Source organism: Anastrepha ludens, chromosome 4 (assembly GCF_028408465.1).
Source record: "Anastrepha ludens isolate Willacy chromosome 4, idAnaLude1.1, whole genome shotgun sequence".
NCBI lineage: Eukaryota > Metazoa > Arthropoda > Insecta > Diptera > Tephritidae > Anastrepha > Anastrepha ludens.
The window spans coordinates 109,401,273-109,414,918 of record NC_071500.1 but is presented as its reverse complement, the minus strand read 5'-3'; the positions used below and the strand labels follow the sequence as shown (position 1 = coordinate 109,414,918).

Sequence of the window (13,646 nt, the reverse complement as noted above, 5' to 3'; positions counted from 1 at the left end):
GTCTTGTGGTGCTCTGGTTTGTTGCCATTTTCTTCTCAATCTTTTATTTATTATTTATTTTTTATTAGCATTAAAATCTCCCGCGGATAACTATTTCCTTTAAGTCTTCTTTTTATTTCCGGTGTGCATTGCCAGGCCGCTTGTTGGATAATTTTGATATATTTTTCGATTTCTTCGTCTAATTTCTTTCTCGATTTTATGGAAGCATTCAGATTTATATTTTCCTTTAGAATTAACTTAAAACTTTGCTAGTCGGTTTTATGATTCACGAGTGTTGGTTTGTTTATTTTTTATATTAAGTATTCGCTTAAAGTAAATACAATTGGTGAGTGATCAGAGTTTAAATCAGCGCTTTCTTCTACTTGTAGATAGTTGCAACTGATATTTTTTACTATGAAAAAGTCTATTAAGTCTGAAAACAAAAAATAAAAAAATATATTTTCGCTTCCGTTTTACACGCTTTTAAAGAAACACCCAAACACTCTAATAAGAATTTTTTTAAATTGTTTTCACCTAATTCTCTCTGTACGATATTTTTGACGTGATAACGTCTTATAATTCGATTTAGCCGGCTGCACGCACGAAAAAATGTGTCGTTACCTTGCCCATTAGTGTTTCTTTGCTCATTTTTCGTTACCTTGCTCATTTGTCGTTACCTTGCTCATTGCCGTTACCTTGAATAAACTGCAAGCGAAAGCGCGGAACGAACAAAGCAAACGAACGGTAACGTTCGACATCTTGCTCTCTCCTACTTAAGTGAGCGTATATATCTATGTATATGGGCATATGTACATATATAAATTCACGTATTTGTATTTGCATATGCCTTCTTATTGATTATTATTAATTTGATTTACTTGAAGAATTTAAAATAAAACCAAGTTTGTTAATAATACCTGTTGTTATTATTATTAATTTTTTTATTATATATGAGGGAAAAAATGTATGGTAATATTTACCACATACCTTATAAGATATGTTGTATACTAATATATGTATATAAACATGCATATACATATACAATTTCGCGCAATTTTCAAAAAGAACAAATCTATATGTAAAGGTGCGTACAAGTCATATGGACATATCAAATATACGAATTTATTCCGTACGCAAGCAATGTAAGCTAATGTGCTTGAACTGCAAGCGAGAGCGCGGAACGAACGACAAAGAGCACAATCGGCCCCCGCGTTCGGCAACGTTCGACATCTGGCTCTGTCCTACTTGAGTGAGCATATATATAATATGTATGTATATGCGCATATGTAGGTATATCAATTCACATACTTGTATTTGCATATGCCTTCTTCCTGTGTGCAAGGTAATGAACCATTTCTCTGTTGAGAATAGGACGATGATAGAAAAAGTAGGAAATGAAAGGGAGTGTTTCGAGTGTAATGTGTCTTGAAAAAGGCAAATCGATGATGGTGCCTCTTAGTGTTGTTGACTTATTAACGTCTGATGCACAATCAAAATTGAAGATATCTCTCATGAATTTGATAAATGTTTCGTCATTTTTCACGTTTGTGTAAATGTAACTTGACCTATTCCATTGCAATTCCATTTACCTCCTCCTCTATATCCATACAAAATATCTATCAAACGAATAAAATTAAAATTTTGTTTTGAAAATTGCAACCATTCCATCAATATTTTCTATGACGTTGTCACGTTAAACTATCGTCAGTAAACCGACTTTACAGACAACCTCTTTTTTTTACACCAATTTATTGGGAGCATATCTATTGTGTAAAAAGAGAATTATGTGTAAAGCATGGCAAAGACATTTTTTCAATTTTTTTAGATTTTTTAAATTATTGTTTAATTTTAAATATTTTTCTTATTCACTGTAAATGTCATATTTTTATTTTCTGCGCTCAAACAACAAATTAAATCATTGTTTTTATTTCGTTATTAATTAAAATTTTAATTCCACACTAGTCAATAGTTGTCGCTCTCACTTTTTTCTTTCAATAATTTTCAACCAATCTGTACTTTTCCTTGTTTGCATGCGTGTATTTATGTAGCCATTACGTGCATCCTTTACAGTCGATTTCTTATTATTTATTCAATTTGGAAAGTAAATTTATAGTTTTAGAATTTCTCATTTATTCATTCTTTATGACGCCTGCTACACACGGAAATGGGAAAGGTTAAATAAAATTAGAGTAAGCAAACCTCTTCGGCCGCAGTTTTAGTTTGCTTTTGCAGACTGTTTTTATTATGTTTTCATTTGCTATTTTTAATCTTTTGTTTGTTTATATTCTTGAATTCAAGAAGCAAATTATCACATGAAAAATACTTCAATCGACTCGAACTAAAAGCAACTTTCCTACATTGATAATTTGTTTGTTTTATTTTACTTTTTATTTTCAGAATAATAAAAAACGAGACTGGTCGTGCTATACTGCGCGTAATTTCTGGACCAAAAGCATTCAGAGTGGTGTTATTCACACGCTTAACGCCCATTCCATTTGGCTTGCAAAATACGATATTTGCGGTAAGTTCTAATGAAATGTTCTTGTTTTTCCTCTATGACTTTTGCAAGTAAAAGCGCATTTAAAAACACGAAAAAAATATAGATTAATGTAAAAAATGCATATTCACATATGAAATTCAAACATACATACATACATGTGTGTATGTGTGCACGCCTACCAGCCGTTTTCCATCAATTTCAACCATAAGCAAAATTTTTGTGGGGAGTGGTGGATACTGTGGTAATCCAACAACTGTATATTTTTGTGGAATATTTTTTTTCTATATTTTCGTTATTGCTGTATGAATGCGAGCTTCTGCGGCTAGTCATAATTTAACGTGTGTTGGCAATAAAAAAGTTTATATGTGTTCGTAATTCTTGTGCCCATATTTCAATGCTTTGTTTAACTTAAAACAATAAATTCGATTTTTTTTTTAATTTTGTTCGCTTCAACTCATATTTTAATTTATATTCATGCATATATACATGAACGCATTTGTGGGTAAGAGCAAGCGTGAAGAGAAAGGTACGTGCTCCGAGCAGGTGCACTCCTAATGAATGCAGAACCATGACTATTTCGCATTATTGTTTCGTGCCAGCAAACAAGTAATGATTCGTAGTCAAATATTTTTCAGTTATTATAACACCGGAACGTTTTTATTACACCCTGCCTAGGAATTGCCAAGTTTTGTAATCGAGTAGACATGCAAATGTATTGGTGGTTAGTATCTGGAGGGAGTTCTTCACATGCAGCGCATTCCTATACATTTTGAGTATGTCGGGGAGGAAGCGAAGGATTGATGGCGGAGTATTCTGCGCAGAGCTCCCCATCAGACTCAAGTTCAGGTTACCGCACACCTGCAGTGTACTCCAAGCTGAAGGCTTTGCGACAACTCAACCAGCGCTGGGCAAGTACACAAACTTCTAAAGTCGCGAAATCTTTCTGGCCACGCGCGGATTGTGGGCCCCCCAGAGATCTTTTGAGGTTAACAGAACCTGAGCTTTCGAATTTTGTGGGTGCCTTTACGGAACATTTTCTGCGAGGTATGCATGCTGTGCGACTCGTCATAAGTCCTTGAGTCCTTTTTGCATCAGCTGTATGGAGGATGTGATGGAATGATCTCTGTACCTTCTCCCTAGCTGCCCTGCTTTCCCGGGGCTAATATTAAAGTAACTCAGTTCTTGCGGTTGATCTTTTGGTCTTGGTCACAATTTTTTTCATCAGAAAAAACCTTAACATTCCACGCACTTCAGGGTGTTTAATTTTGTTTATAAGCCGTTTTGATCGGATAACTCGTGTTTGCTCCGACATAAACTGTCTTCTGCGCATAACATAGGATTTATATCGGAGATCTTCATGGACACTCCACAGATAACACCCTCAGAAACATTAAGCTACCGTGCAAGGGCCCTCATTGATTTTGAAGTGTCGTCGTAAATGATCGCGTAACAGTTTTATGGTTTTTGCCTGTCTGATTACCTTTAGCGCCAGTTTTAAGCGTTAAGAAGCTTTTTCGAGAGCAATTTATTGGTTGCCCTAGTAATCACGCACAAACCCACTCGACTACGGCAGTCGCAATATTAATATTTTATGACTATTATTTATCGTTCGAAGGCAGCCAGAAAGGGCTGAAGGGTGAATTACTAACTATCGGCATGATAATATACTCATATGTATGTATTTATGTAAGGAGGAAATCCACATGTTATTTTTTTACTTATTTATTAACTCATATTAAGAAGTCCTGCCCCAGTGCGGAAGATAGTGCAGGAGGCGAGTTTATTAGATACCTATTTGTAGGCTTAAACCAAATTGCTGGAATTAACAAGTCCAATCGATTTCCCCCGACAATTTTAACCTGTTATTATGCAATAGCTTAAATGGCTATTATCCTAAAGTTAAATGGACATATAGTATGTTGTAGTACTTATGTTTGTGCTTGTGTTTGTCGGGGAAAACTTTCTTTGCTTGCCATATTTAAGTAGATGGGTAGTTAAAATCGAAAATAAAACAAATTACACTTCGAAGTTCGAACTGCTACTATGTAATTTAGCTAATCTTTTTCACCGATATCCGTATGTACATTTGTGTATGTCTGCATTTGTCATAAATTGCTAGTGAACCAATGATTATTACATTACACTGTAGATCCAGTATTTACCGCCATTAAATTGCAGTTAGTTACGCAAACAGCCTGTGAGGCAAAGCCAGTACGTATTTGATTTAAAATGTTTAAACACGTTTTGCCTAAGTGAAACTTGAATTGTTGCTATTGCCTAAATTCTCAAAAGCAAAAAATAAAAATAAATACAATAAAGTTGAGCTCTAATGCATAAATAAACGAAATAAAAGTAGAACGAAGCGAGTTTACTAAGTTTTTTATGCTTTTTACGCTTTGCTGATTGCACGAACTGTAAACGTAACTATTTTTTTTTATTTTTTTACTTTTTAAAATTAGTTTTTTTATTTATTTTTTTTTTTTTTAAGATAATTTGACGCTTGGATACAATGTCTCATATTCACATACTTACAAGTGAATTGATAATAAATTAAACATCAACATTTATTGTATTTTTGCTCAAGGAACCCAAAACTTTTCGTAGATTGTGAAAGTAATGATTTTATTGTGCAGTTACTCGTAAAAGCTTTATGGAAGTGTATTTGTATGTGTTAATACATGTCAGAACGTCAATTGTATGCGTGTACAAATGTATGTATAGAAATCTATTTATAACTGGTAACTGGTATATTCACAGCTTGTTTTTGTAAGCCTTGAAATGTCAGATGTTTTTTGTGATTTCATGCCTGAAATATACTTGGGAATTCATCATTGCCTGTTAGCAAATACTTGTAGCATTCATTTTTGTCGTTCAACAACGTTTGAGTGATTTCAGGTTAGACCATTTCGTTGGCATTGGAAAGGTAGCGGGCGTTTTTGACCACCTTATTTCACATGGTTTTCCATGTTTATTATGCCCACATTGGACCTCTTTTGTAATCTTCACCTCTTGTAATATTTCGTTTTTTGGCCTGGACTATGGAATCGAGTTTCTAAGTTGGATTAAATGAAATTGTTGAGTAGCCAAAGTCTTTAACATTTTTTTAAAACCTTCCGTTGGGCACCCGGGACTTGCCTTTTTCCGTCCTGATAGAAAATTAAATTTTAGGAATCGACCTGGAAGCTCAAGTTGTTATCTATAATAGAAATATGTTAAATTCACGTCCGAGATCGAAAAAGCCAGTCTGACTAGAGCCGGGTGTCCAATGGAGGGTTAAGTTAATTTGTATGCCCGCTTTTTCGTGTATTTGCAAAGAAATTCCTTTCAAAACTGCAGTTATACTTGTATATCTCTTTTTCGCTGCATTACAGCGCTGCTTTCTTTTCCTTGTAAGTACTCATTAAATTGCATTGCCAATAATCTCCACCTACATATGTAAGCCTGTGGTCTATGGCCTTTTGCCAACATCTCTCTGCAACGGATCGATTGTATTTCATTATGGCAACCACCGACTACTTCAAATTTCCATCAGCTGAAAGCATTCGTCCACTAATTTTGTGCTTGATTTTTGGTAAGGTACTCATACTCCAAAAAGTCTGTCGTTCGCACAGTGGAAATAGTCACTAAAATTATTCATCCACATATACAAAAAAATCTTTCGAAGATCTTTTTAATAAATTGTAGATTGTAGAAATAAATAGACCAAAATAAAATTCATTCATGCAAAACAAAATGGTGGCTTTAGGGCACTTTTCTGACGTTTAATTTTGCCTCATTTTATTTTATTTTACTTTAATTGAATTTATTTTTATTTTGCTTTGTTTTTCGCTACAGTTTAATTTAATTTATTTTATTTTCATTACTTTTTTACTATTTTTTTCTTTATAATATATTTTTTATTATTTTTTTCTTTATTTTTTTTACTTTTTTTTCTTTATTTTATTTTATTTTTTTTTTCTATGGATTTTTATCTTATATAAATTCAATTGAGCTTGCTTTGCTTATTATTATTTTCAGTTTATTTATTTCATTGTAATTGTATTGGTGTCGCCGTGTTTTTGCATAAAATTGATTCCTCTTCAAAAAAAAAAGTTCAGATATTTGCGTTGTGAGTTACTGTCAGACGTTTACCACTTTTTCCCCCATCTTTCGTATAGCGCACATATTCCATACCAAAAGAACTCCTCATCTTTTGAGGCATTCTATGAATGCATAATTTTTTTTTATTATAATTCATAAGAGTAAAAATACGTTGAAATTCGCTTTTATGACAACCGAAAGCATTTAAATTTTTTTATAGCCATAAACACCAGTTGCATACTCAATAATTTGCAATGTGATTGATAGTTCCCTACAAGACATCTTATAATTATTCATATTATCATTATCACTCATTATAAATTCATTATCATGAAGTCCTCATTATCGCCAATTGCACTTTGTTATCGCTGTATTCAAGGCGAATTTATTACAGGTGATGGCATTCGCATATATGTATGTAAAGACATACAGTTTGTCAAGAATATCTTTGGATAGTGAAGTAAGATTTAAAATTTTAGCTTTGATCGAGAATTCCAACAACAAATAAAAAAGCAAACAAAAAATGTAAACACACATTCCATTACTGTACTTGTCTACGACTATTAGGCGCCAACAGTTATTAAATAAACACACACATTACAAAAACAACAACAAAAAAGATGTTTACTCTATTTAAAAAGTGTCAAAAAAATCTTTGCATAACTGATGAAAACAACAAAAAATGCAGTCTTTTGGGGTTAATATTTTGTATGTCCTCCTTGGGTATCAATTACCGCTTGAAGGCGACTTCGCATTGATTTAATTAGTTTCGGAATATCATATTCCAATGGTATTTTTCCCCACTCTTCTCTGATGACTCTTATTAATTCAGTTTTATTAGTTGACGATCTTTTTCCTACTTTTATTTGTACTCTGTGGGAAGTTATATGTGCTAGGCGGCAAATTGCAATCTTTTATCAACGTTTTGTGCTGACAACAGGGGTTTTTTCCTAACCACTCTTGAAGAATATTTGTGTTTTTGTAACACTTTTCGAACTGTTTCATGAGAAACTCTTAACCCGTAGTCTTTTTCCACTTGAAGAGCTAATCCTCTTGTACTGCTTTACGGACTATTATAAATAGTTTTAATAATTTTACGTTCAATTCGCTGCGTCACTTTTTTTAGCCTGCCTGTAGATCCTTTCAACTCGAGTCTTTCTTCATTTTCAGCACGGTTTATGATATTATATACAGTTCTAATTTTGAGGGAGAACATATCGGCGATTTCTCTGGCTGATTTGTCTTTGTAGTGATTGAAATACACTAATTGAATAATATTTTTTGAGACTCGTTTTCCTAGCATTTTTTTTTATTCAAATCTGAGATCACTTGTAGCACTGAAGACAATCACTTTATAGCTAAATAATTTCTTACCCCCTTCACATTCCATCCCATTTGCAAAAAAAAACCCAAATTAATGAAATTCGCGGAAAATAACTGCAATTTTTGTTGTTTTCATCAGTTATGCAAATTTTTTTGACACTGTTTAAATAGAGTAAACATCTTTTTTGTTGTTGTTTTTGTAATGTGTGTGTTTATTTAATAATTGTTGGCGCCTAATAGTCGTAGACAAGTACAGTAATGGAATGTGTGTATACATTTTTTGTTTGCTTTTTTATTTGTTGTTGGAGCTCTCGATCAAAGCTAAAATTTAAAATTTTTCTTCACTATCCAAAGATATTCTTGACAAACTGTACGTGTGTTTTGTTTTTGACTTTTGAATTCTATCACTTCAAAATCAGCATTCTCTTCTCCACACTTGTCGTTTTGGTTCCCCTCCAGGAACGCCAAAAAAAAATACTTTACTACGCTTAACTTTTTTCTAGCCCAATACACTTTCATGTTTTTTTTGTAATATTTCACTTTAGATATTTTTGGAATATTCAACTATACATTCTCGATGTACACAAATGGCAAAGTAAACACGCAGTAAACAAAACAAATTAAAATCTACAGCGAAAAAATCAGCTGGGCGGATGTTATCACCTGTAATAAATCTGCCTAGACTATTTTCATTCGCTTTGCCAAAGAGTGTTTGAATGTCCTAAAAAATGCACATTTTAACAGCGCTCTTACGAGAAAAAGAGTTTCGCATTTAGTTATCTTTGCCGCTGATTCGTCCATATTTCTCAATTTGTCAATGCGCATGCATTAGAGACAATTCGAATACTTGTAAATGCATAAGCCGATAGCCCTGGTAGCTAAAGCTTTTATCTTAGATTAATCTATAATTTTAATTATATTTTAATAAATAATAATAATAATAATAATACTTGTAAATGTGTTTTGCCGAAATTCTCAAAATTGTCTTGTTTGTGCCGTACGCGTGTGTGTGTGTGCTATGGTATACGTTTTTTCATTTATCACACATCTTACAGAGAACGTTCTCTGTATCTTAGTGCATATCAAAATCTCTCTTTGCCTGCTCCACTAGCGGAACGTATGTACATATGTACATACTACATGCACGCCTTTTATTTTTTAATAAATTTTAGTTGGCGGCAGGTGTTTTGGTTTGGTAAAAGTATTCCTTGTCCTTGTTTTTTTCTTTTCGTGTTTGCCATGCCTTCCATAGATACATATAAAATTTAAATATATTTTTATAGCTAATTTCTTTTGCACCCGTCTTCAACTTTTACTTTCATTTTTGTAGGTCAGTGCCGTTAATCCACGTGCTTATCACACGGCCTCGCTCATAGGGCTCATGCCGGCGCAGATAATTAATACATATTTGGGATCAACACTGAGGTCAATGCAAGAAGTGCTTAGTAGCCATGGACCGCCGTTGACGGGTTACATTAGCTTTGGTCTTGAGGTAAGTGCGTTGAATTGAGCTCTACAATTATACGGATATTGGGGTGTGCTCATATTTTCCTTTAAAATTATATACAAATAAAAATATTTTTGTTCTATTATTTAACTTACGACGTGGTTTACATTTTTCATTCTCTTTTTTATACCTCTACCAAAAATAATTTATGACTTCTATGTAGCAAATTTTGTGCATATGTGTCAAACAGTTGCGGAGTTCTAAGAGATTTGGTAATTTTATGATTTACAGCATTACAGCAAAAATTTAGGAGAAAGGACGAATTAAAATGTTGTCTCCCCTGGAGGCACAGCACCACCCGGTGTTCACAATATAGATTTCGTGGTTGAGAGACAAATCCATTTAAAGCAGCTGGCTTAAAATTGTTTACTTTGTGATTTTTTCATTGCAAAAAAATTTGCGGTGTTCAGAAAGTATTTGTTTGAAAGCAATAAATCTAAGATTTTAATGCATGCCACTGACAGCAGAAATTTGTACATGTAGCACTTTGTAGGGGCAATTTGTGGAAATCGGGCCAGAGCATTGGCACCGAAACCAAACAATAAAAAAAAATACTTTCAAAATATACGCCAATTTCTTTACTCGGTTGCTAGTACTGCTCAGCAATTCTCCTGAACGAGTATTTATTCAAATTAACAAAACAATTTGAAAACTCATGCTTTACAGTTCTTCTCAAACTGTTTTGTTCGCTGTTTGTTTGCTACGCCTGCAAATATACCTACTACACAAAACTCATTATTATTTATTGATATTGGTCGCTGAGCGAAGCGGTGTAGATTTCTAATGTATTATAATAATTAAGAATGTAGTTGTACAGTGAAGCACATTGAAATAGAGCCAGACACTCATTGATGAATTGAATTTCAATACTTTAATTGCTTTATAAAGTCCAGTAACTAATCAAACGTTATTGATCACATGCAATGCAATTGTTATTTTGCAATTTTTGGATTAGTAGTTAGTAGTCTGCATACTGTGTAAACAAGCAAGCGCGCGTTAAGCACATGGAAGAATATTCAAAACAACACGTGCCACAAACTGTTGAGTCAATGTAAAGGGTAATGCAAGAGACGCTCATAGATGTTGTTTTAAATCAAAACATGTAAAAACTTAGATTGTTTAACGTTTCACAATTTTTATTCAAAATACGCCTCTTAGCAATTAATATATGTGAAAAAATAGCATCATTTAAATGCCCTCCATGAGTCTTCACTACAGGTAAAATCCGCCAAACAGTCGATTCGTGAATATCTGGTTGTTGAGAATGTCGAGGTATCCATGTTGCAGGTTGTTCAGCAACACCTTGCGCAACAGCAGCAATATTCTCAACAAAGCGTCCAGTTTTTGCACCGCTTGCCCCTTTTCTATTATCGACACAGTCAGCTTCGGAAAGTTTTTCCACCAACCTTTGAATTGTCAACTCCTACGGATGATTATTTCCACCAAAAAAAAAATTAAAAAATTTGAGATATTTTGTTCTTAAAGATTCAGAATTTTCTTAATAAATTTCAATAATTAATAATAATAAAAGTGTACACCTGTCTACTTGGCAAACCTCAAAGATGACATAAAAAAAGGTACAGTCTAGGAATTATCCAGTAATGATATCGTGGGGTCACTTTTGAAAGACCCTTTATATGTAGGCCTTGCTTAGCTGTTATCGAAAATAACGACCACCCCACTAAGTATTGTATTGAAGCTAACGATGACTGGCTGTGTAGTCAGTCCCCGTGTATATATAGGAAATGTTTATGCTGCTGCAACAACAACAACTTGACTGACTAACACCAAGATATTTTTCAGAGCACACGCCCTTGTGAGTAAAGCCATGTCAAGTGATCCTCGAAAATTTCACTAAGTCACGGATTTTAGGGCAAGATGTCTCATTGTGTAGTCAAAGTCATGTTAACGCTGTTCTATAAATATTTCGCGCAAATTCCAATTTTATCAATAGTTATTAACAATCAAAGTTTTAAGCAAGATTAAATTAAAAAATTAATTACTCCGAAACTACAATAGATAATGGCGTGAAATTTTGCATACCGTTCAAGTATTGTCTGTACTATTTTTCAAGTGTTAATAACTCTTTTTATTGTGACAAATAGATAAATAAATAATAGCTTTTTGTAATCAGTTGCATTTTTTTATGTTTTCTTCACGCTGTTAAACAATCGGACTTACGGATAATTTTGCGGAAAACGCTTACCTTCAATAATCTGAAAATAGAATTTTGTACTTTTACTCCATTTCCGAGGTATTGGCTGTTTTGTAACTTGATGCGCTCGACGGTGGCATTGCTGCCATCGGCTGATCGGTCGCGCGGTGGCTTGAGGACCGCGCAAACTGAAGCAGCGTGCACGTTTGAACATGGACAGGATTTATTGCCTATTGACTGAATTCGAATTTTTCGCAGACACACTGTTTTATCAAATCGCCCATATTCTCCTTGAAATTTACTTTACACTTTTTTAATTCATGCCTGATTTCATACATTTTCAAAGCCACATTCTGATGCGTTTTACAAACGCAAACACTTTGCGTCCCACTTTGCCCAGCGACAATGCATTCGCGAGGCCGAAGTTCTTTGAATTTTGATAGACCAATTAATGTCTCAAGGTATTCTATTCTAAATTGTTTGTGTAGATCATTCAGATTAAAAAGTAACAATTTTTTTTTTCTTTTGTTTTTTTACCGTTATTAAAAACAGTTTTGCAGTCTTTTATTCCAGGTAACAGTCTACTTGAATAATCAGACAAGTAGAAATTACGCACTTTTTCGACAGACAAGTCTGAAATTTTTTTCCACGTTTTTTAGCTGGCACAGATGCAAAGCCATTTTTTCTTCTCAATTTTTTAGATTTCGATGCCATTCTTTTTGAAACAGAAAATGTATCGCAAATTTTTTTCACGGTCCAATTGTCTGGAATTGTTGTGAGTATTTGAATTTTATGGTTGATACTGTTCTTTTCAAGCAAAGCGTCTTTAATATTTTTCACAAAAGCTGAGTATGGATTTTCTGTTTTTTTCTGATTTTTTAATTCTGCATTTTCTGTTCCTTTTCCGGAATTAATGACGCCTGCAACAATTTCTTTGAGTTCCTTATCGCATAAATCAGAATACCTTTTTTTTTAATAGGTGGTTCGCCTAGTTCTTGCAGAATTTTGTTCACTTTATCGAATTTGAAAGAATGATCAATGTTCTTTATTTCGAAATTTTCATCCTCCGAATCGTCAAAAGATCTATAGAGCTATCCGACGTCTCACTTTCTGTACTTTGAGTAGGATTGAAAAAAGAAACGTGGCGATTTACTCTAGCGGAGTCAGCAATTTTAAATGTTTTATTAACTTTCACATTAAAAATTGAAGCGTTTTTATTCATAAGTTATTGTTATAAATTCATTCAATTGTCCTTTGAGGTTAAAAACAGCAATAAAAGACAAAAAATTTGGAAAGTATGTAAATATCTAACGAAATGCACATTATACAAGCAAACATCCATTCACTCTGAAACGAAATAATTTTCAATCGAAATTCAAATCTTGTTTGCAACAGCAGACAGTTCTGACAATGTTCATCTAGTGCGTTCACAGTAGTTTTCGCACCCTGATATAATTCTTTGCGACACATTTTACAAACATATTGACCAATATATTTTTCAAATTTATCATTCCACTTAGATGTCACCAAAAATAAATTGCGTCGGACACAATTATGGCCTTTTTTCATAAACAGATTAGAGCATACGCTCGGTCGAACAATAATTACCATAATATTGAAATATGCAAATATGCTCTGTCACCAGTCACCACTTAAATCGAACTGTCACAAAGCAGTGTCGAATTCAGTCAATAGGCAATAAATCCTGTCCATGTTCATACGTGCACGCTGCTTCAGTTTGCGCGGTCCTCAAGCCACCGCGCGACCGATCAGCCGATGGCAGCAATGCCACCGTCGAGCGCATCAAGTTACAAAACAGCCAATATCTCGGAAATGGAGTAAAAGTACAAAATTCTATTTTCAGATTATTGAAGGTAAGCGTTTTCCGCACAATTATCCGTAAGTCCGATTGTTTAACAGCGTGAAGAAAACATAAAAAAATGCAACTGGTTACAAAAAGCTATTATTTATTTATCTATTTGTCACAATAAAAAGAGTTATTAACACTTGAAAAATAGTACAGACAATACTTGAACGGTATGCAAAATTTCACGCCATTATCTATTGTAGTTTCGGAGTAATTAATTTTTTAATTTAATCTT

General features: G+C 33.6%; 1 protein-coding gene and 1 long non-coding RNA gene across 3 annotated transcripts in view; one reads left to right on the top strand and one right to left on the bottom strand.

Annotated features, from left to right (window-relative positions):
* The window catches only part of LOC128860586 (transmembrane protein 64), a 33,178-nt gene that overhangs the window by 15,071 nt on the left and 4,461 nt on the right, over positions 1–13,646 (top strand). The window contains exons 2-4 of one of the 2 annotated variants that reach the window (XM_054098201.1): positions 2,377–2,500; positions 9,213–9,374; positions 9,621–10,108. In XM_054098201.1, the coding sequence (XP_053954176.1) occupies positions 2,377–2,500; positions 9,213–9,374; positions 9,621–9,656 (322 nt within the window). In that variant the 3' untranslated portion in view covers positions 9,657–10,108. Of the gene's footprint in view, positions 1–2,376; positions 2,501–9,212; positions 9,375–9,620; positions 10,109–13,646 lie in introns of those variants that run through there. The other variant, XM_054098200.1, reaches the window with a different exon arrangement.
* Positions 10,500–13,218, bottom strand: LOC128860588 (uncharacterized). The gene is made up of 2 exons (XR_008454261.1): positions 11,596–13,218; positions 10,500–10,812 (listed from the first exon to the last, which is right to left on the bottom strand). It is a non-coding gene; the product is annotated as an uncharacterized LOC128860588 (long non-coding RNA).